The sequence below is a fragment of the Lepidochelys kempii genome, chromosome 14 (genome assembly GCF_965140285.1).
Source record: "Lepidochelys kempii isolate rLepKem1 chromosome 14, rLepKem1.hap1, whole genome shotgun sequence".
NCBI lineage: Eukaryota > Metazoa > Chordata > Testudines > Cheloniidae > Lepidochelys > Lepidochelys kempii.
Genome location: NC_136393.1, coordinates 50,712,035 through 50,735,030, shown reverse-complemented (window position 1 = coordinate 50,735,030; position 22,996 = coordinate 50,712,035). Strand labels below are relative to the sequence as shown.

General features: G+C 62.7%; 1 protein-coding gene across 2 annotated transcripts; it reads right to left on the bottom strand.

The window, feature by feature from the left end:
* Nucleotides 1-1,243: 1,243 nt before the first annotated feature.
* BRD2 (bromodomain containing 2) lies at nt 1,244-18,674 on the bottom strand. 2 transcript variants are annotated; one of them, XM_078848734.1, is made up of 12 exons: nt 18,459-18,674; nt 9,559-9,859; nt 8,326-8,463; nt 7,427-7,568; nt 6,920-7,134; nt 6,217-6,588; nt 5,574-5,702; nt 5,216-5,461; nt 4,584-4,810; nt 3,003-3,313; nt 2,437-2,559; nt 1,244-2,226 (listed from the first exon to the last, which is right to left on the bottom strand). In XM_078848734.1, the coding sequence occupies exons 2-12, from the start codon at nt 9,829-9,831 to the stop codon at nt 2,096-2,098; spliced, it is 2,307 nt and encodes a 768-aa protein (XP_078704860.1). In that variant the 5' UTR covers nt 9,832-9,859; nt 18,459-18,674; the 3' UTR covers nt 1,244-2,095. The 2 variants fall into 2 exon arrangements, with proteins under 2 accessions (XP_078704860.1, XP_078704861.1); XM_078848735.1 differs by lacking the exon at nt 18,459-18,674 and adding an exon at nt 13,580-15,108.
* Nucleotides 18,675-22,996: the final 4,322 nt, after the last annotated feature.

The window sequence follows — 22,996 nt, the reverse complement described above, 5'->3', positions numbered from 1 at the left end:
CACGACTCTTCACAGACACCCCACAACCCTTCTTAGCCGCAGCAGCTTTCCTCCCCTCGGGGCTGCTGCCCGCGGCAGGGTCCAGCCTGCGCCCAGCGGCTCCTCGTGCCCCGGCTCCCCGCCAGGGAGAGCAGCTCCGAGCGCGTGGCCCAGGGACCCGGCCCCGTCACAATGCTGGGCACCGCTTCACACTGGGCCGCGGAGACCCCCCAGCCCATAGCCAGCCAAACCCCAGCCTCCTGAGAGCAGAGGGCACCCTCTGCAGGGCAAGGAGGGAACAGCAGCCCCAGCCTGCCCTCCACAACCCCGGGGGGCCAGCTGGGGAGGAGGGAGGGGGCTCATTTCCAGGGCAAAGGACCCTGTGACCAGCCAGGCCGGATCTGCACCAAACACTAGCTAAAACTCACGGGCCTGAGCAGTGCCGCGCAGCCCGCCTGAGCCCAGCGGAGTCATGGAGGGAAGACAACGTTCTCCAGCGACCTCGTTCCTGCCCATCCACGAGGTGCGCTTACACGTGCCCCCTGAGCATCTACATGACTGAGCCCTGGGAATGTTGCTAACGGACACTGGCCAGCCCAGGCCAGAGCACGCCCCTGACCCAATGCCGGCTTGGACCCAGCTGTTCCTGGGGTTCATTCCCATCATGTGGGAGCGCGGGGGCCTGGGTGGGGACCTGCCCTTTGGGGAAGTGCTGGGTGGGGAGGGTCTGGGGCTCCCCCTGGCACCACTGCCCCAGGCTGAAAGTGTCAGGAAGGGGGTGTAGCAGCACCGGCTCTGAACCCAAAGCAGGGGCTGGGGGCTCCCAACTCCATCCTTGGCCACAGCCTGGTCTGAGACCCCTTGAGCTCCCCTGCTGGGAGCCAGGCAGAGATGGGATGTGCTGGGAGACCCCAACGCTGCAGGGTGGGTCCCCGACTCCCAGTGCCTCCGGCTGGCCCCAAGCCCAGCTCCCCCCTCACACCCTTCCAGCCGGAGGGCTCACGACTCAGCCCATCACAGGGTGCTAGAGTGCCGACCCCCGGCTGAGTGCCCGGGGCTCCGTCCCCCTCCAGGGGCTGCTCTGCACACCCCGGGGCTCCAGTTCCAGCTATGGGAGTTGGGGGGGGACGGGGTCCGTGATTCAGGACTCTGGGGGTCCATCTCAGCAAGTGGGGGGGGTGTCTAGGACTCAATCCCACGTCTGCCACAGGCTGGGTGACCCTATTCCCAGGCCCAGCTGGCACCGAGGAGAGACAACAGGGACTCCAATAATATTTTCTTTATTTACATGTTCCAGGCTGGAAAGGTCTGAACAGCTGAACCCGCCCTCAGGGTCTCACAGGGCCAGGCAGGGGATGGGGGAGGGAAAAGGAAGGAGGAGTAGAAAACAATTGTACAGTCAACATAAAAAACAACCCCCTCCCCGCTCCCCCCCCCAGTAAGGAGCATGCTGCCCGGGCCGTGCCCCCGGCGGACTCTGTACACTGCAGTCCTGAAGCCGGGCGGGCGACACCCGCCTCTGCAGGGCCCCACGGCCCAACCGCTGCTCAAATAAATAAACCCTCCCCAAAGACGGGGACGATGCCACCGGCGGGACGTGAGATGGGGGGACCCGGCAATGCAGCCCAGAGCATGTGAGGGGCCCGCGGCATCCGTCTGTCCAGCCAGGCCCCCACAAAACCCACAGCCCCCACCCCTCCCAAGAGCAAATCCAAACATGGAGGTTTCCAAACCCTTTAAAACCCAAACTCTGCCCTGGGAAAAGCTCCCATGTGTCAGAACCAAACCAAACCAAACGGTAAAACCTGGCCGGGGTCGTGCCGGGGCCTGCGCAGGCCGTGCCCGGCAGGTGCCGTGGCGCCGACAACCCCCAGGGGCCTCCGAACTGTAAACACTGGGGCAGTGCCCATGTCCGTGCAGGGGGCAGTCACTGGCGCCCCACAGGCAGGGAGTCCTCAGCGCCCTCCCTCGCCTCGGGGGTGCTGCCCGCCGGGTGGAGCCGCTCAGTCTGGTTCACAGGGGGTCCGGTCCCGCAGAGCCTCTTCTGAACCTGCCCCGCTTCCACCCGGCCGCGCCGCACCCGCCCACTGCCATCGCTGCCGCCATCGCTGCCGCTCTAGCCAGAGTCCGAATCGCTGGTGTCCGAGGACGAGGACGAGGAGCTGGAGCTGCTGGAGTCGGAGCTGGAGCTGCTGGCGCTGAGCCGCGACACGGGCGCCTGTTGGGCAGACTCCGGCTTCTCGTTGGCTGCAGGGGAAGGAGGGAGCCGGTCAGCAAACAGAACATGCCCTCTTTATCCGGCGCTGGGGAGCCAGGCTGGGCTAGCAGGGGCTTCAGGTGGGGAGTGAGGGGCACCGGCAGCGCGTGGGGGAGCCAGGACTGGAATCATCCACCCGCCAAGGCGGACGCTCCACGGAGGGAAGGCAGGGGCCCTCCCGCCCCCTGCCCAGCACTCACCCTTCTTGGGGGGCTTCTTGGTGGAGTTGAGCTGGCCGCTCACGTCCTGCAGCCGCTTCTCCAGCTCCCGTTTCTTCTCCAACGCCAGCTCCTCCTTCGTCTTCCCCACCGGCTTCTTCATGGCTGCAGCGGGCAGGACAGACGTGCTCAGAGGGCTCCCCGCAGCTGGCTGCCCTGTTGAACAGGGCCAGGCTGCCTGCCTGCGCCCGCGCTACTCCCACCCAGCTTGGGGAGCAGACAAGCCCACTGCTGCACTCAGCTGTTGTAACGACCCCGTCGGGGGACCCCGTGGCTCCACTCCCACCCCATCTCTGTACCATGTGCACAGGGTGCAGAGCGCACTGCTCCCCAATTTCTGCAGTAGGTCTCTGGGCACTGCATTCGGTCAGGTCTTTACCCCGCAGCCCCGGGCAGCATGGCAGGGCTGTTCTCACACTGGCACCCGGAGGCTCCAGGACTGGCCTGAGACCACAGGGGTCTGTGGCAGGGCCGGGAACTGAACCCAGGGCTCCCACATCCTAGGCCAGAGCCCAGCCCCGGGACCATCCCCCATCCTCCCCACTCACTCTCGCTGTAGGGCTTGCGTGGCTTCTTGCGCAGGCAGGACAGCACGTAGCGCTCCAGCTCCCGCAGGGTGGAGGGCTTGAGGGTCTCGAAGTCGATCTCGATCTCCTCGGGGTTGGAGTCGCGCAGCGAGGGCTCCCGCGACTGGATGATGTGCACCACCCGCCCCAGCTTCTCCCCCGGCAGCTTGTTGATGTCCAGGCTGAGCTGGCGCTTCTCGTCATAGGTCATGGGCTTGCTCTCCTCCTCCTCCTCCGAGTCGTAGAGCATGGGGGGTGCCGGCAGCGCCGCCTTCAACACCTTACTGGAATTCCTGTGCGGAGAAGGAGGGTGTCACGCACTGCCACCGTGCACCAGAGACCCCGCTCCTCCGGGCCACCGTGCCCAGAGAGCCAACCTGCCACCCGCGGAGCCAGAGACCCCATCCTCAGAGCCATGATGCACCACAGCGCCAGCGTGCAATTCCAAACGAACCCAACTGGGAACTGAAAAAGCAGGGCAAAGCTTGTTGCTCTCCAGAGACTGGAAGGGGGTAAGTTAGGTGTGAGCTCTACTGGTTCCAAAGGCTTGAAGGAAACGGTGACCAGAAACAGCCACTTCAATCCACTAACTAGCGATAAGACACTCTTTGTTCACTAAATCAGTTTTAAACACAAAACATTTTGATAAGTTTCCTTTTTCTTTACGTGTCCACCACTGTTAAGGTCATTTCACCGAATTATCTAAAAATGTGGGACCTTCTTAAATTGCATTCCAACTTCCCTCACAACAGACCATGACAAGTTTAACCAATAAATGCATCATTCCCAATTTCCTTGCAGAATAAAACACATAATATAATGGCTTAAATAAAAGCGTACAGTAGGTCTCGTACACACTCCTGGATAGCAAAAGAACCACCAAGTTTAGCATAAAGGTTACGTTCAGTTGCAAATCAATACGTTTTAATGGTTTGCAACTAGGGAGAATGACACTTGGTAGGAAAAGAACTAAATACAATTGCAGAACAAAATTTCAATCCAGATTATCTGCTTGCTAATTGAAATCAATCCACCGTGATGGCCACAGATCCACCTCCTGTGGCTATCACAGAAGCCAACCCACCACCCAAGAGATCTGCTGTGGAACTTGGGGGGGGGGGGGAGGTGGGGGAAGCTGAGGGGTGAGCAAGACCCTTTGCTCACTCCCTGTCAGACACACCCATCAGGAAGTTGATGCTGCTGAGATGGGACCTGCCTTGGGACTCATGTAGAAGGGGAGAGGTGCTCACACACCAAGCTCCTCCCGGGGCTCCCAGGAAAACCCTGCAGCCACAGTGCGGGGACCCCAGGAACTGCCCAGTCGGTGTCAGACCCATGCTACCCCCATCCCGGCAAGGGCCACCGGCCTGGGATCTCGGGGAGTCGGCAGCAGGCAGCCATCAGACATGCTTTGGCTTGTTCACAAGGTCATCGCCACGGTCGATCCGCCGGGGAAAGAGAGTCATCACACAGCTGCCCTCACCGCTTCTCCGCTGGGTGGAACACAGGCTGCCCTGTCACCCCCACGTATTCCCACCACCCGCAGGGCCCCACCCTGCTCACTTCGTGATGCTGCTGCTGCTCCCCCCGCTGGTCCCTCCACTGCTGCCCCCGGCCTTTTTGGCCTTCTTCAGCTGGGCCTGGCGTGCCCGCGCCTCCTCATCGCCTCCCCGGCCCTTGTGCTTCTCCGATTTCTTCTTCTTTCTCTTCTCCTTCCTCTCCCGCTTCTTCTTGGGCTTGGAGACCGGGCCCTGCGACAGGGCCGCGAGCTGCTCATGCACTGCCCGCAGCTGGGGGGAGACACACCAGTGAGGGGACCCAGAGACACGAGGGGAACCCTGCGACAGGGCGGCCAGCTACTCATGAATTCTCACCAGCTGCAGCTGGGGACAGATGCCAGGGAGCAGGGGAAGGGAGCTCAGCACTAGCTCAGAGACAGGGCCCCCATGCAAGGGGGCCAGGACACAGCCAGGGAAGATAGTGCCCTGCCCGTGGCCAGGAGGGAGATGGAAACTAGACAGGAAGGAAGGCACAACTAGGGGCAGGGGGATCTAACTGCTAACTACGGGACACGTGGCAGGGAAACAGCACCCCACAGAGGAGCCAAGTGCTGAGTGGGGGGACCAAGCCAAGCACTGGCCCCCCAAGACAAGGCGCCACCTACACGCCCCTACGCTCAGGGGCGACGGCCTCACCTGCTCCTGCAGCTCCGCCAGCCGGTTGGCGCGCTCCTCCTCCGAGTCGGAGCTCTCCTCGCTCTCTGACGAACTCTCGCTGCTGCTCTCCTCCTCGTCCTCATCCTCGTCCTCGTCCTCATCCTCGTCGTCGCTGGACGACTCCTCGGAGGAGGATTTCGAGAGGGCTCCAGACAGCGCTGCCGACGGCAGGTTGGTGTCCAGGGGCTCGTCTGGCATCTTGGCGTAGCTGAACTCGAACACGTCCTGCGGGAGGGGGAGGGAGGGGAGGGTTAGCGGGTGCAGTGGGGAAACAAAGGCGTGCTTAGACCTGGGGCAGGGGAGGGGAAACGTCAGCTGGCCCCGCTGCCCCACTCACCTGCAGCTTGCGAGCCATGGCCACGACGTCGTGGTCAGGCGGGTTGTACTTGTAGCAGTTGGAGAACATTAACCGGACGTCGGCAGCAAATTCCTGCGCGTCGTGGTAATCCCGGTTCTCCATCTTCCGCTGCACCACGGGCAGAGAACACAGGGTGAGTGGGGGTGGCTGCACCAGGGAAGGGGCACAGACCCCCCACCCCCAAGGTTCTCCCCAGACTGGGCTGCAGCAAGGGGGCTCATACCAGCCCATCAGGCAGTTACCACTGGCCAGAGCCTTCCAGGCACTGCTGGGGGCAGGACAGCCCCCACCGCCCCCGAGGAGGGACAGGGTCTCAGGCTGCCACAGGAAGCCTGTGAGCCAGTGACGCCGCCTTCCACAGGGCAGAGATGCAGGGCAACCCCGCAGGCTCCTCAATGGGGAACCTGTCTCCTGTAGACCTGCACCAGGAAGGCCTCAGCTCATGCCTGGGACGGCACAGAGGTTTCTGGGATGCCCCCTTCCCAGGGCCAGGTCACAGGCTGTACTTCAATGATGCCTTGGGACTAAGCTCTCTCCCAATCCCCAGAGAGAGACGCCAGGACACACCCGGAGGTTCCCCAGCACCCCTTTCCCTCCCTTCCTGCAGAGCCCCCAGCTGTACCTTGATGGTGCTGAGGTCCATGGGGCACTTGATGATCTCGTGGTAGTCGTGCAGCCCCAGGGCCGAGGCATCGACAGGCTTGTAGAACGGCCAGGCATAGGCAGCGTGCTTCTTGGACACCAGGTCCTTGAGGATGCCGTTGCAGTACTTGAGCTGCTCGGACAGCTTGCCCTTCTTGGAGGTCTGGTGCTGCTGCGAGTCGGGCAGGTCCTTCTTGGGGGGCTTGATGGGGCGCCCGCTCTCCCGCCGGGTGGGGATCTTGGCTGCTTTGGGCTCCAGAAGGGGGGCCGACGGGGATGACTCCCCGCTAGTGGCGATGATGGCTGTGGTGGTGGGGGTGGTGGTGTCCGCTTTTCGCTTCACACCCTTCTTCTGTGGGGCAGGGACAGAGAAAGTGAGCAGTGCGCTGAGCCAGCCCCCCCAGTTCCATGCCCATACAGGACCAACGGAAGCCCCAAACCACCCAGCACCCATCCCGTGCGGGCCAACTGCAGAAGGGTTTTCTGACCCCCACAGGGCCAACCGCAGCCCCTTCCTCCAGGTCTGCAAACGCCACCCTCTCCACAGCAGGACAGACTGCAGACAGCTCAACCCAGCCAAACCCCCTTGCCCCACAGGGCTGACCCACCAATCCCCCTGCAAGTCTCACCAGCGGCTCACTCGACCACCCCCCCAGCCCTATGCCAGACAGGTGGGTGCCTACCTTGGCCACAGGCTGCGTGGGAGCAGGCACGGCCAGCACTGGCTGGCAGGCAGCGGAGTGCAGTGATTTGAGAAGCGGTGCAGAGATCACCGAGGGGTGGGGAATACTGAGCACAGTGGCGGGGATCTCAGCGCTTGGGGTGTAGAGCGAGGTGTGTGAGACCGAGGAGACTGCAGGCACTTGGTGAGCTGCAGTAACTGCTCCTGCCAGGAGAGCTGGGGGAATACGCAAGCACCAGTTAGCACCAGCATCTGGACATTTAGTCACCACCACACAAGGACTGGCCCAGTGTCACAGCTGACCATGGAACCCAGGAGTCCTGGCTCCCAGCCCACCCATCTCTTAACCATGACATTCCCCCCACATTTCCAGACCACCCCCTTCCAGGGGGACACTCATTCCTCCAGGTCTGGGATCTGCTTGCCCCCACACTGGAGCTGCTCCCTACTGCCCCCCACTCCTCTGGAGCCAACTCCGGCTAGTCTCCCCATCACAGAGATCAGGTACCTGCCGCCCGGGAAGCCCCCTTCTTGTGGCTGTTCTTGGCCACGGTGATGACGATCTCCTGCTCCTCCGCGGGCATCTGAGCCACTTTCTGCAGGAAAATCTTCTCCAGGGTCTGGGCCATCAGCACAATGTCATCCGTGGGCTGTAGGTCAACGCAGAGATGAGGGATTAGAGGGAGCAGGGAAGGGGCTGGGGCTCACACCGGCTCCAGGGAAAGCTCAAGAAGGAGAACTGTGACGAAGTGGGACTGTTTTTAATGTTTCCTTTGAATACTGTAGGGGTGCCTCAGTTTCCCCTAGGCATTTCGTATGTCTCTAGGTAGTGGGATAAGGGGATGTGATTGTTGCAGAGCACAGGGCCAGGGTACGTAAATGGCTGACACTCTGTCTCCTGGCAACTGATGGCCTGGCCCTTCCCCCCTGCAAGGTGAGAGCTAAAGGGTTGGAGAACAAAGGAATCAGGTGGGGAAAGGGTCAAAGCCCAGATGAGGAAGGGGTGGAGGATGAATCAGTTTCACTGCCCCCGCAAAATGGACCCGCCTGAGGGGTCCTGTTCTCTATACCTACAAGCTCTGTGTTAGACCATGTTCCTGTCGTCTAATAAACCTCTGTTTCCCCAGCGGGCTGAGAGTCACATCTGACTGCAAAGTTGGGGGTCAGGACCCTCTGGCTTCCCCAGGACCCCACCTGGGTGGACTTGCTGTGGGAAGTGCACGGAGGGGCAGAGGAGGCTGGAGGCTCCGAGGTCAGACCCAGGAAGGGTGAGCTGTGTCCCCTGCAGACAGTCTGCTCCCAGAGAGGAGACTCCCCCAGAGTCCTGACTGGCTTCATAGGGAGCAGTTCCAGAGCATCGCCCGGGGACTCCGCGACAAGAGCACTGCAGGGAGGGCTGGCTCTCACCTTGTTGTAGATGTAACAGTTGGTGAACATGGTGTTGAAGTCCTGCATGCACTCCGCCGCCCCCCAATAATAGTTGTTCTCCAGGCGCCGCTTGATGGTCCCCATGTCCATGGGCTGCTTGATGATCTTGTGATAATCCTGCCAGCAGAAGAGCACAAGGGGCCAGGAGGTGAGTCACAAGGCATGAGCCCTACAACAAGGATCCCAGTCACACCCACGCCCCAGAGGCAAACGATCAAAGGAGGGGGGTGGCATCTCAGTCCAGAAATACCCAAGAGCAGCTCACGGACGCAGGAGCTGTGTAATGTCACTCATGCACACAGATCTCACTCCAGTTTCTACACTCGAGTCACCTGGCAAAGGACAGGGGTTGTATAGCCTCAGGAACACTTCCTAGGGTGCCTGCAGCGTTCCAGCCAATGCTGGATTCAGCCTCAGGGACGGGGACCCCTGCGCACCCCAGAGCGGAGATCAGCTCTGCCGGGAGAAGCCTAAGCTACTGGGACAGCTGGCGACCATGAATGGCTGTGGCCCCAGTGACCCAACAACCTGGACGACTACTGTCCCAGGCGAGGTGCGACAGGGGCTGGGAGACTAAAGCTAAGGAAAGAGTGGAATTTACCTCCGGGCTTTAAATCCTTGAGCGCCACAGGTGCACGGGGGGCTGGCGTTTAATATTGGGGTCACGTGATGTCTTCTACAAATTCATGGATGGGAATCTGCAAAACGCATTCAGGGCACAAGAGATTAGGTGGGGAAGTGTCCGGGTTACCTGTAAAGCGGCTGCCTCACCTCATCCACACCTTTGGAGGGAGCAGTAGGGAGGAGCGGCTGTTCTGGGGAAGCTCCCAGGACAAGCCAAGCAGGCCGGATCTACAGGGACCTGGAGACCCTCAGCTCTGGGACAGCATGGAACCAGCTGAGAGAACACCACAGGTCGGGAAGGAGGAGTTGGGGATGGCACAGCCCAGGCACCTGCAGCTGCATCTTTGTGGCACAGATCCCAGGATGGGACAGTGCTGTCCCTGGGACTGTCAGGCTGGGGGGCAGGGAATACTTTAAGTTAGGCCACACGGTGAAGCAATATTTGAACGAGGCATCCTCCTAACACCCCTGGAACTGCACACACTCCCCCAGCCAATAAGGATCAACTGGGGACACACACACACGCATGCGCACCTCCCACCCCCTGGGCCTCAGACACTCCCATGCCCAGCCCACAGGGCTCATTACCGGCAGGCCCAGCTTGACAGCATCGACGGGCTGGCGGAAGGGCCAGGCGAACTGATGTTTCCACAGGGCCTTCATCACCACCTTGTGGAGATACTGCAGCTGGTTGGTGACCCTGCCTGGCTTTTTGGGGTTGGACACCTCCGGTGGTGGAGGGTTCACCTGGGGCAGGTGCAGGGCTGGCACCGATGCCATGGTGGGGCTCTCGAAACCCTCGTAGAGCAGTGACGGCTTGCGGATCCGCTTGCCCGGGGTCGACTCCGTTGCCAGGCCCATGAGCCCAGTACTGCCCTCCCCCAAAATCCTGAAATGGGAGCAAAGACACCATTAAAAGGGCAACTCTAGGACTAAGAAAGAAGCTCATGCCATCTGGCCCTGGGCCACCAGCACACAGCAACACTTCGAGCAAAAGGGCCTGCAGACCCCACTGGGGCAGGACACCTGTAGTGCAGGGAAAGAACTCTGTGCCTGTTGGCGACAGCTACTCTTGGGTCCGGGAAGGAGCTCTTCTGAAAAGCCTCCCCAAAACCATTCCTGAAGCAAAGCCAAGAGGGGCCTGTGCTACATGCCCCCGCTCCCAGGACACAATTAGTGCTGGGAAGATTGCTCTGCTTATTTCTAAGCTCCGAAAACATCCATCCAAAACGAAGCAAAACGTGTACAAGACAATCTGTTTCTCAGGGACTTGAATTCTCAGCCCCACGTGTGCCCAGGGAGAGGCCATGAACTCTAGCCAGCTGCTGCTAGCCTAGGGCTGCATTCCCTACTGTTTCTATGGGAGCCCGAACCAAAGGCCTTTCCTAAGGGCCCAGACCCCAGAGATCTTGCTGTCCAACACCAACACCCCACACAACACTAGTGTGTCACCAGTGAGGGACTAGCTACGAATCCACACTGCAGGCACCAGAGAGATTCAGGGCTGCAGAGCCAAGTTCTGGCACACATCCAGGTTATGTCTGGAAACAAAGGGCGGCAGATTAGCTCCATGAAAAGCCTCATCTATTGCTATCCCTTCTGGACAGGACTGCCCCCTAGAAGTCACTGCCCAAGGTCCCAAGCAGAAGATACCGAATGGCACAGGGCAGGGCCCTGCCCAAGGAAATGGAAGGGACAGGAGATGGGGACTCCACTTCCGCAGCATTACGCCCAGAAGTCACACTGCATGGAGGTCTCCTGCTACTCAGTAATCTAGCATGGAAGAAGCTATAGATTCATTCCTACTTTAAGGCCAGTCTGACCTTATCCCAGGCTGGTACCTTTCAGCCATTTCCCTCTAATGCAATGCGTTGCCAGGGCCAGCTTAGACTGTCACTGCCCAGGGCTCAGGCTTCTGCTTCAGCCCTGGGCAAATGAGCTCAGGTTACAGCACCCTGCCCCCCCCCCACCCCCCATGAAGCTCTTGGGCCTTTGGCTTTGACCTCCCCCAGCCAGCTCAGGTCCCCACTCCTGGGGTTATTTAGTAATTTTTATTGAGAACCGCTGCTCTAATGAACCAAATCCCCTGCGCTATACAGAGCTGTGCTGTGCATACTAGCCAGAGACAGAAAATGAATAAACTCAGGGGAACAGCATCCCCAGGGCCAAACTCCTAGGAACCAGACATCCCCACCACTCTTTAGGGGCACACACAGCAAGGCAATGTCAAGAGCTAGGACTGTGTCACCAGGTTGCTATGGGGCCCTCTAATCACAGCCCTGTAATAACCAGGGGAACTGACCGGCTGTTACAATCCCAATTCACAGCTTGCATCGCACTTAACAAGGAATGAGGTGGGGGGTCCCCTGGCTCCACAGTTTGGGGAACCTGGGTTTCCTATCCCTGGCAACCAGCCAGAAATCAGGGAGTAATCTTGGGACACTGAGATTCCCCCCCCCTCCCCACACCAGCCAGGGCCTTTGGACAGGCTGACCAAAGGTGGAGGGCTGGTGCCTGTGAGTCAGGAGTGGGTGACGCTGGCAGAACCACAGCAGCCCCAGGGGCCTGCATGCTGTCACCCATAACACTTGGGAGACTCCTAGCAAAATCACCACTTCATCCCTCCCTGAGCAACTACCATTCAACTCCAAGGCAAGCGGTCTTTGCCAGGGGACTAGTTCTGACCGTTCCTGCCTTCCCTGGGGGTCCAGATGCGGGGGGGGGGGGGGGGGGGGTCGTCTCCCTGTCAGAATGCCCTGAGCTGACATGTCAGGGTCATGGAGCTGTCAGCACAGCAGCGTCCCTCATGGGCAGGAGGCCATGTGCGGAGGGATTCCCCAGGCTGCCCGGGGACACACTCCAATGCCAAGGATAAAAGGACAGGAATCACAGTGCCTCAGATGAGCCAGGAGCCTAATTCCCAGGATGACAGGGCGGGGGGTCACTCCCCCTTTCCCACCCAGGGGACAAGTGTGGCAGACAGAGGGGTCAACCTGTTCCAGTGCTGAACCCCCCCAAGCACTGTGGCCGACACCCGCCCCACACCCTCTGCCTGGAGAGGCCCAGAAGCGAGATGCACCCATCCTTTGCTCAGCAATGGTAGAGGGAGTCACTGGAGTGGAGGCAAAAGCCACATAGTAGATCTAGTCCACACCTGAGAAGCTTATTTTCTCTCAGGGGATTTAAGTCACCCCCACAAGGCTGCATGTGCTTCTGTTTGGGTTGGGTTCAGTGTCAGGTCCAGCCCAGGTGGTCCCCTTGGGAAGTCTGGAGACAGGCTGAGGTCATAAGCAACCCCAAAGGGTTGACCTCACACCTGTCCCCTCTCAGGCACCCGAGATAACAAGGGAGCTGGAAGCAGGGATCATGGAGTAGAATTCTCTCTGTTGTACAAATCAGGTATGTTCCTAATGACCCTTCTTGCCTTAACATGAACTCTTTCTACCCCCAGGGACTAGGGGCAACCTCCCTTCTCTCCCAGAGGAGCAAGGCTAGTGAACAGTGGTGGGAGCAGGCCAGGGGAAGCTGGCAAACTGGCCACGCACACAGGGCTGACATGTGCCTGACTGCAGCCCTCCTCCCTGTGCCACAAGCATGACTGCACAGAAAACTCACCCCTCCCAATACACTCCCCAACCCAAGCCCAAGCCCCAAACCCCATTCCAATGACCCTGCTGCAAGGCACAACTCCAGTGACAGCACAGTGTCCCCCCGCCCCCTCTGGGCAGGCCCCCATCAAACACCCCAGCCAAGAAACAGCAGTGCAATGAAAGCTGTGGCAGGGCTCAGAGCACCCATGCACCTAACGCCCAAAGGTGGCAGGTGCAGACCCAGTATCCTCCCACAAAAGAGCAGGATAGAAATTGATTCTGTGTAAATAAACCCAAACCATCCAATGCATAAATTCCCTACATAACACAGGAAGCCCAGAGGCAGAGCTCCCCCATTTAATGCATTATTTAAAAAAACCAAAAACCACTCCACAAACACCCTGGCAGCATCTGGCGCTCCCAATTAACACAAGGAAGCAAACAGTTACTACACAACCCATTAGCAGGCGAAGCACACACTTGCTAGTAGGAGCTGGCCCCCCCAATTAAGGGTGCATCGCAGAAACACAGGCTGCCAGGCGCCTTGCTACCAGAAAACGAATCAATGGAAAACCCTAACCTTGCATAACTAGAAGGGCCCCAATCTGCTTGGCTCTCCCCCATGTAACGCAGCAATAGTCACCTAGGACAGTGCTTAGCAGGAAGGCTGAATACCAACTTTCCCCAAGACATGCCAGGGGGACAAGCGCACCCCAGGGCAAACCAGCCCCAAGCCCCAGTCGCCCCATTTCCCCCAGGAAGGGGCAGGGACGGCGCACACAAACCCAAGCCCCCCAACACATGACAAGCGGTCACTGAATTCCCACCGGTTCCCCGCAGTGAAGCCAGCGATGCAGAACATACATGGGGCCTGCGGGGGTAACAGCAGGGCACACAAGGTACCCCCATCAAAACCGGTGGCAGAGCCCACTGCCGCCATCCCCTGGGCAGACATCACCCCACCAAATGCAAACCGGGGGGGCGCCCGGGCTCCCCCAGGGAGAGCCCGAGGTACCTACTTGTTGTGGGGATTCACATTCTGCAACATGCCTGCAGCTGCTGCTTTCCAGGGTCTCTCTCCCAAGAGTCCACCTCCTCCTCCTCCTCCAGGTTCTGTGTCCTCGGATGACCCCCCCACTTTGCCAGGGTGCGGGGGGGGGGCGCGGGGAAGAGGAATCTTAGCGACACATGCTGCTCCCGCACCTCTGGGAGCAGGGGTGCCCGCGGCCGAGCATCACAGGCGGGGGGCGGGCGGGCGGCTCCCCCCAGCAGGCCCTTCACACGCGGGGGAAGGCGCCAGGGGAGGGGGATCGGCCTGGCACCCCCTCCCCTCCCCGCCGGGGGATGCTACCCAGACGCAGGGGCTCAGGCGAGCGGCAGCCGGGGTGCCGGGCCCATGCGCAGCAGCGGGGCCGACGCTCTCCAGCTAGGCTAGCGGCGGCACCAGCCAGGGGCGGGGGCAACAATCCGAGGCAGCGGGGGCCCCAGCACCATTCACCGGAGTTTACATGAATGGGAGCAAAGAAAATGGCGGCGGCACTGAAGGGAGGGGGGATGCAGGGCGGGGGCCCCCTCTTCGGAGCCCCCGACGGGCTCCAAATCCTGCCGGGATCCGGTCAATATAGGGCTCGCTGGGTCCCTCGGCGCCTGCTCTGCCCGTAGAGGCCGGTCCCCAGAAGGATGGTCCCCGTCAGGGAGGCGGATGGCACTGGATTGCGCTGGGATCACTGGCCCGGCTCCATCTTGGCTGCCGGGGGCATGGGGGCGTTCTGCGAGGGCCCTCGAGGCCGCAGGCAGGGGTCTCTACGGAAGCCGGGGAGGTCCTGCGAGCCCGTCGGTAGTGTGGAGGCGGGGGTTGGGGGCCGCCCGGCGGAGGATGGATCCGGATTGAGTCCGCCCCCTTCACGGACCAGGCCTCGACCAGCTCCTTCCTCCGCTTCAGCGAAATGGCGCCTCTCGGCCTGCCCCCGGTCGGCCTTATATAGACAGCGGCTCGCCTCTGATTGGGCGTCGACACCTGTGACATCACCCCACCGACCGGGCTCGCCCCTTCGCCGGCTCATTGGACGGATGCTTGCCAGGCGCCGCGTTCTCATGGGCCTCCATACACATCAGTCACATACCCGCTCTTCCCGCCCCCTCGTAAGGCGCTCGAGCCGCCGGCCTAGGCGGCGCGCGCCGCCATTGGCCAGCGCTGCCATTCGTTGCTGGCTGACTGGCTGCTGAGTCACGTGGGGGCGGGGCGGCCGTTGGAACTGGCAGTTGGATGTTGTTGTTCTGCTCCCGCGAAGGAGGGGGAGGGAAGCGCCATTTGAGTCGCAGCCGGGAACCGGGCGACAATAAAGCCGCGGCTCCCTTCAGGCGGCCCCCAATGCTCAGCCCACCGCTCCAAAAACCCTGTGACAGCGTGCCCCGAAGTCACGCCGCCCCCCAGCCTGGGCGCCCCCCCGGCGCCCCACACCCAAAAGACGGAGAGCGCCAAGGAAAGGCGCCCGCAAGCCTGCCCAACCAACCTGGCGCGTGGGGCGGCCCCGGCTCCTGGCGCTCCCTCCACTGCTCCGAGGCGAACAGCAGCCCCCCCCCCGGCTGCTGGTGCCCCCCAAACACGGGGACCCGAAATCCCGCCAGAGCCGCATCCCCACGCCCCCCCCCGACACCAGCCTGTCTGCAGCCCCCCCCCGGAACAGATGTCAACCGCACCGCCCCCCCCTCCCAGCAAGCCCCCCCCGACACCAGCCTGTCTGCAGCCCCCCCCGGAACAGATGTCAACCGCACCGGCCCCGCCCCCAGCAAGCCCCCCCGCCCCCCCCCGACACCAGCCTGTCTGCAGCCCCCCCCCCGAACAGATGTCAACCGCACCGCCCCCCCTCCCAGCAAGCCCCCCACGCCCCCCCCCGACACCAGCCTGTCTGCAGCCCCCCCCCGGAACAGATGTCAACCGCACCGCCCCCCCCTCCCAGCAAAGCCCCCCCCGACACCAGCCTGTCTGCAGCCCCCCCCGGAACAGATGTCAACCGCACCGGCCCCCCCTCCCAGCAAGCCCCCCACGCCCCCCCCCGACACCAGCCTGTCTGCAGCCCCCCCCCCGGAACAGATGTCAACCGCACCGCCCCCCCCTCCCAGCAAGCCCCCCCCGACACCAGCCTGTCTGCAGCCCCCCCAAGCCACACAGACGTCACCAAGAAGTCTGTCCCCAAACCCAGCAAAGCCCCGGGGCGCTCGCCCGGCCCTGCCGCCAGCAGCCCCCCGAGCAGACGCCCCCGCTCCCGCAGAGCCGCCCCCCCCCAGCGACCTCCACCTTGGGCTCCAGCACCCCTCAGGCCGCGGGGGCAGCCCTGGCCCCCCCAGGGGGCAGATGTGGGGTTTCCCGAGCCCCCCCCCAAGGGACCAGCAAAGGCAAGCGGACACGGCTGCTCCCAAGGCGCCCGGGCAGGCCCCGGCAGGAAGGGGTCCGGCCTGGGAACCCGTTCCCCGGCCTCTCCCCTCCGCCGTCAGGCGGCCCCCACGGGGCCGGCAGCCGCCATCTTGGCCGCTCCCCCTCCAACGCAGGCAGCAAATCTCCTCCCGCACGCGCTGCGGGGGGCGGGAAAGGGCAACGGTTACGGGGTAACTTGAGGGGGCGTCCGGTGCTTTTCACCCCCCGTTTCCCGCGGGCGGGGGGGGGGCGCGGCCCCTCCCTCTCTCCGCCCGTGGGTGCCCGCCCCTGCGTGTCCTTCCGCAGGTCACCCGCCCGGTGCGGGGGACCCCAGGAGCGAGGGGGCGCGGGGGGCCAGCGGGCTCAGAGCGGGGGTTCGCGCCGCACGCCGCGGGGAGGGGGCTCCCCCTTCGCTCTGCCCGCAGCCGCCATTTTACACGGAGAGGCCTGGCCGGGCTGGCGCGGGGCCCGGGCCCGAGGCCCGCGTCGGCCCCGGCAGCCTGAGGCGCTGCCCTGCGGGGCGGGGACGCGAGGCCGCCAGCGAGGCCTGAGTCCCTGCAGCCGCCGGAGTCACCGGGTCGCGGGGCAGGGCGGGCCCCCGGGCAGGGCCCCCGGGCAGGACAGGGCCCGCGCCATGACCCAGCGCGGCGGCGGCGGCGGCCCTGCGCACCGGGGAGTTCGCCACCGCCCTGCTCCTCGCCGCAAGCCCGGCGCGGGTCGGGAGCGGGAGGCGCGGGGTTGGGGTGCGTCACCCCATCACGCACCCGCCTCGCGCTGCGGGCGGGCGGGCGGGAGCTGGGGGGGCCCCGGCGGATCCGAACCGCGCCCCCCCCCCCCGCGGCCCGCCGCAGGCCCCGAGACACGGCACACCCCGTGCGCCTCCCCCACCGGGACTCCCCCTGCTCCGCGGGACCCCCGCGCCGGGCCCGCCCCCTTCCCCTGGCGAGCCCCACCCCAGCTCCCGCAGCCCCCCTCGCCCGGCCTGCCCCTGGCTCCCCCTTCCCCGCAGGGACCCCCCGCCAGGGACCTCCCCCACCCCCGCGTCCTGACTGGGCCCTCCACGAGCTCCCTCTGCCCCCTTCCCCCCCAGGGATCCCTCAGCCCCCCCCCTCGACTGCCCCCCCAGGCTCTCACTGCCCCCTCCCCCCCAGGGATCCCTCAGCCCCCCCCAGGCTCTCACTGCCCCCTTCCCCCCCAGGGATCCCTCAGCCCCCCCAGGCTCTCACTGCCCCCTTCCCCCCCAGGGATCCCTCAGCCCCCCCAGGCTCTCACTGCCCCCTTCCCCCCCAGGGATCCCTCAGCCCCCCCCAGGCTCTCACTGCCCCCTTCCCCCCAGGGATCCCTCAGCCCCCCCAGGCTCTCACTGCCCCCTTCCCCCCAGGGATCCCTCAGCCCCCCCCAGGCTCTCACTGCCCCCTTCCCCCCCAGGGATCCCTCAGCCCCCCCCTCGACTGCCCCCCCAGGCTCTCACTGCCCCTTCCCCCCCCAGGGATCCCTCAGCCCCCCCGTCTGGCCCATCCCAGGCTCTCACTGCCCCTTCCCCCCAGGGATCCCTCAGCGCCCCCTCGACTGGCCCCCCCAGGGATCCTCACCCCCCCGACTCGCCCCACCCCAGGCTCACTGCCCCCTCCCCCCCAGGGATCCCTCAGCGCCCCCCTCGACTGCCCCCCCAGGCTCTCACTGCCCCCTTCCCCCCCAGGGATCCCTCAGCCCCCCCAGGCTCTCACTGCCCCCTTCCCCCCAGGGATCCCTCAGCCCCCCCCGGCTCTCACTGCCCCCTCCCCCCCAGGGATCCCTCAGCCCCCCCAGGCTCTCACTGCCCCCTTCGCCCCCAGGGATCCCTCAGCCCCCCCCCGTCTGGCCCCACCCCAGGCGCTTACTGCCCCCTTCCCCCCCAGGGATCCCTCAGCCCCCCCCCCTCGACTGGCCCCATCCAGGCTCTCACTGCCCCCTTCCCCCCCAGGGATCCCTCAGCCCCCCCCGTCTGGCCCCACCCCAGGCTCTCACTGCCCCCTTCCCCCCAGGGATCCCTCAGCCCCCCGACTGGCCCCACCCCAGGCGCTTACTGCCCCCTTACCCCAGTGACCCCCCACCCCAGGACCCCCCCGTCAAGCCGGCCCCTTTGCCCCAGGAATCCCAGCCCCCCAAGTGCCTGTCCTCACCCCCACCCGAGTTTCCCCAATTTATTCAGACATATGCTAATGTTTGCTAATTACCCCTCTAGGCTGTTCGTTACAGCACCTTCACCCCCCCCGGCTATAGAGCCCCCCCCATTGTTCGGCCCCACACAATGGTGGCGCCCCCCCCACTAGCAGACCACGTGACCCATCGATGGGCGCGAGGCCCGGCGCCCGACAATCACCGCCATCCTCGACCGCGATTGGCGGAAAATCAGCCCGGGGGCGGGCACGCGGTTGATTGACGGCTCCGCACGCCACGTGGCTCCCCCTCCCCCAGCCCTTAAAGGCACAGGACGCACTCACCGGAGGGGCTGCCGGGCGGGCGGCAAAGCCCCGGCCCGCGGTGCGGGGGTCCCATCGCCTCGCCCCCGGCGGAGCCCGGCCGCAATCCCCGCGGCGCCCCGCCCGCGCGGGGCCCAGCACACCCCGGGGCGGAGGGGGCCGCCGCCTACGTCACCGCCGCGCTGATTGGCTCCCGCCGTCACGTGACGCGCCAACTCGCTCTTCCCCCCCCGGGGGGCCCGTGCCCCCGCTCGGTGCCGGGAAGGCCGCTGGGGGGGCCGCGCGCCGGCCGGGCCGAGACGCAGGGCCCGCGGGGGGGGCCCTGCCCACCAGGCCCCCCCCCGGCTCCTGCTTTGGGTTAATGTCAGCATGGCGGCGGCACAAGGAGCCCAGGGCGCATGCGCGGGGAGGGGGCGCATGCGCGTGGGGCTCTCGCTGCAGACCCGACTCTCCCCCTCCAGGGCAGGGCAGGGCGGGGCGGGGCCGGCCGCGCGCAGCTGCTCGGCGGGGGAGGGGCTCTGCAGTGCCGGGCAGCGCGCAGCGCGCACGTGACTGCAGTGCGGGGATGCAGTGTCCCCGCGGGGCGGGGCGGGGCGGGGCGCGGCTGTGGCGGCCGGAGGCGCCGCAAGGGAGCCTGGGCCGCCCCCGGGAGCGGGGATGCGGCGGCGTCCCGCAGGGTGCAATGGGCAGCCCTGCGGGGAGAGCGGGAGCCGGGCCCCTGGGGCCCCTGGCAGGCAGCGGGCGCGGGAGACCCGCGCGGGGACCTGGCGGCTGCAGCGGGCGCCGGAGACCCGCGCGGCGACCTGGCGGCTGCGGCGGGCGCCGGAGACCCGCGCGGGGACCTGGCGGCTGCAGCGGGCGCGGGCCCCTGGGGCCCCTGGCAGGCAGCGGGCGCGGGAGACCCGCGCGGCGACCTGGCGGCTGCAGCGGGCGCCGGAGACCCGCGCGGGGACCTGGCGGCTGCAGCGGGAGCGGGCCCCTGGGGCCCCTGGCAGGCAGCGGGCGCCGGAGACCCGCGCGGGGACCTGGCGGCTGCGGCGGGCGCCGGAGACCCGCGCGGCGACCTGGCGGCTGCGGCGGGCGCCGGAGACCCGCGCGGGGACCTGGCGGCTGCAGCGGGAGCGGGCCCCTGGGGCCCCTGGCAGGCAGCGGGCGCCGGAGACCCGCGCGGGGACCTGGCGGCTGCGGCGGGCGCCGGAGACCCGCGCGGGGACCCGCGCGGCGACCTGGCGGCTGCGGCGGGCGCCGGAGACCCGCGCGGGGACCTGGCGGCTGCGGCGGGCGCCGGAGACCCGCGCGGGGACCCGCGCGGCGACCTGGCGGCTGCAGCGGGCGCCGGAGACCCGCGCGGGGACCTGGCGGCTGCGGCGGGCGCCGGAGACCCGCGCGGGGACCTGGCGGCTGCGGCGGGCGCCGGAGACCCGCGCGGGGACCTGGCGGCTGCGGCGGGCGCCGGAGACCCGCGCGGCGACCTGGCGGCTGCAGCGGGCCCCGGAGACCCGCGCGGCGACCTGGCGGCTGCAGCGGGCGCCGTCAGCCCGAGCCCCGGCGGGCCGCGTTCTGCGCGAGTGAATTTGGAAGCGCGAAGCAAGAAAGTGCGTTGCAGAATTCCCGCTTGAACTCTGCCTCTGAAGAAGTGGGGTTGTTACCCAGGAAGGCTTATGCCCAAAGAAATCTGTTCCTCCTTAAGGGGCCAGCGGGCTCCTCCTTGTTCCTGTGCACACTAGCTAATCGTGCAAAGCACAGGTGCCAGGCAGGTGGAAATTCAGCACATGCAAAACAGGAAGAATACTGCATGAAGTAGCAGAAGGCAACCGTGGGAGGAGGTTTAGAAGGTCCTAGTCCGGCTAACGCTTAAGCGAGTGCCTGATTTTACTCCCACAAGTCGTCAGTGGAATGACTCTAGTGCTTGGAGTGATGCAGGGCCAGAAAGGGTTAAGCATCCTGCAGGATGGGTGACCCAAATTCAACCCTTAGAGACATTTTGGCATTGTGTGTTTCCATATGTATGGTTAGAGGTTAACAGTGTTATCAAACAGTTCCTGTCTATGCTGTATTCTCTTAATTCAGAGACCAAAGGAAATATTAAAATTTAAATGAACTGTAAATATAGTGACAGGTTTCAGAGTAGCAGCCGTGTTAGTCTGTATTCGCAAAAAGAAAAAGGAGGACTTGTGGCATCTTAGAGACTAACCAATTTATCTGAGCATAAGCTTTCGTGGGCTACAGCCCAATTCATCGGATGCATAGAATGGATGCATCCGATGAAGTGAGCTGTAGCCCACGAAAGCTTATGCTCTAATAAATTTCTTAGTCTCTAAGAAAGTCCACAAGTCCGCCTGTTCTTTTTGTAAACATAGTGACATCTGACATCTGCTGGGAGAGGAATACAGCAGTGCACAGACAATCCAGGAAGGTTTTGGAGAGCGTTAGGGACAACTTCCTGGTGCAAGTGCTGGAGGAACCAACTAGGGGCTGTTCTTCTCTTGATCTGCTGCTCACAAACAGGGAAGAATTGGTAGGGGAAGTAGAAGTGGGTGGCAACCTGGGCAGCAGTGACCATGAGATGGTTGAGTTCAGGATCCTGAAAAAAGGAAGCAAGGAGAGCAGCAGCATATGGACCCTGGCCTTCAGAAAAGCAGACTTTGACTCCCTCAGGGAACTGGTGGGCAGGATCCCAGGGAGGCGAATATGAGGGGGAAGGAGTCCAGGAGAGCTGGCTGTATTTTAAAGAAGCCTTATTGAGGGTGCAGGAACAAACCATCCCTATATGCAGAAAGAATAGCAAATATGGCAGGCAACCAGCATGGCTTAGCAGCGAAATCTTTGGTGAGCTTAAACACAAAAAGGAAGCTTACAAGACGTGGAAACTTGGACAGGTGACTAGGGAGGAGTATAAAAATATTGCTCGACCAGGAAGGCCAAAGCACAATTAGAGATGCAGCTATCAAGGAATATGAAGGGTAACAAGAAAGGTTTCTATGGGTATGTTAGCAACAAGAAGGTGGTCAGGGAAAGTTTGGGACCCTTACTGAATGGGGGAGGCAACCTAGTGACAGAGGATGTGGAAAAAGCTGAAGTACTCAGTGCTTTTTTTGCCTCGGTCTTCACAGACAAGGTGCACTGGGCAGCAGGTAAGCAGCCTTCAGTGGTGAAGGAACAGGTTAAGGACTACTTAGAAAAGCTGGACATGCACAAGTCCATGGGGCCGGATGTGCTGCATCCGAGGGCGCTGAGGAACTTGGCTGATGTGATTGCAGAGCCATTGGCCATTATCTTTGAAAACTCGTGGCAATCAGGGGAGGTCCCGGACAACTGGAAAAAGGCAAATATAGTGCCCATCTTTTAAAAAGGGAAGAAGGAGAACCTGGGGAACTACAGACCAGTCAGCCTCACCTCAGTCCCTGAAAAAATCATGAAGCAGGTCCTCAAGGAATCCATTTTGAAGCACTTGGAGGAGAGGAAGGTGATCAGGAACAGTCAACATGGATTCACCAAGGGCAAGTCATGCCTGACCAACCTGATTGCCTTCTATGATGAGATAACTGGCTCTGTGGATATGGGGAAAGCAGTGGACATGATGTATCTTGACTTTAGCAAAGCTTTTGGTACGGTCTCCCACAGTATTCTTGCCAGCAAGTTAAAGAAGTATGGGCTGGATGAATGGACTCCAAGGTGGATAGAAAGCTGACTCGATCATTGGGCCCAATGGGTAGTGATCAACGGCTCGATGTCTAGTTGGCAGCCGGTATTAAGTGGAGTGCCCCAAGGTCGGTCCTGAGGATGGTGTGGATTGCACCCTCAGCAAGTTCACGGATGACACGAAACTGTGGGGAGAGGTAGATACGCTGGAGGGTAGGGATAGGGTCCAGAGTGACCTAGTCAAATTGGAGGATCGGGCCAAAAGAAATCTGATGAGGTTCATCAAGGACAAGTGCAGAGTCCTGCACTTAGGAAGGAAGAACCCCATGCACTGCTACAGGCTGGGGACCGAATGGCTCGGCAGCAGTTCTGCAGAAAAGGACCTGGGGATTACAGGTCTACTTCAAAGTCTCCATGATTGCCTGTTTTTCACCTAAGGACTCCAAGTTGTCAAGAGAAGGCCTGGAACTGTATAAAAAATCCCTTGGGTCCTGATCCTTTTTATTTCAGATCTGCTTGATGCTTCATGCAGGGGAATCTTAAATCGTAAGACTGAGATCTCCAGTCCTAATCTGGATCACCCTGAGTATGAACATTGGACTATAACATATGGACTGATTCTGAAAGAACTCTTTGCAACTACAAAGCTCACCATCTTTACCATGAATCTGAGCTCAGAACTGTACTCATGTCTGTATGTATACTGATCTTTTAACCAATATTCTCTTTTCTTTTTAAATAAATTTTAGTTTAGTTAATAAGAATTGGCTATAGTGTGTATTTGGGTAAGATCTGGAATATTCATTAACCTGGGAGGTAATGTGTCCAATCCTTTGGGATTGGTAGAACTTTCCTATATGATTAATACGATTTTCAGTAATCCTCATCATATTTGGCTTGGCTGGCTGGGTGGGAGC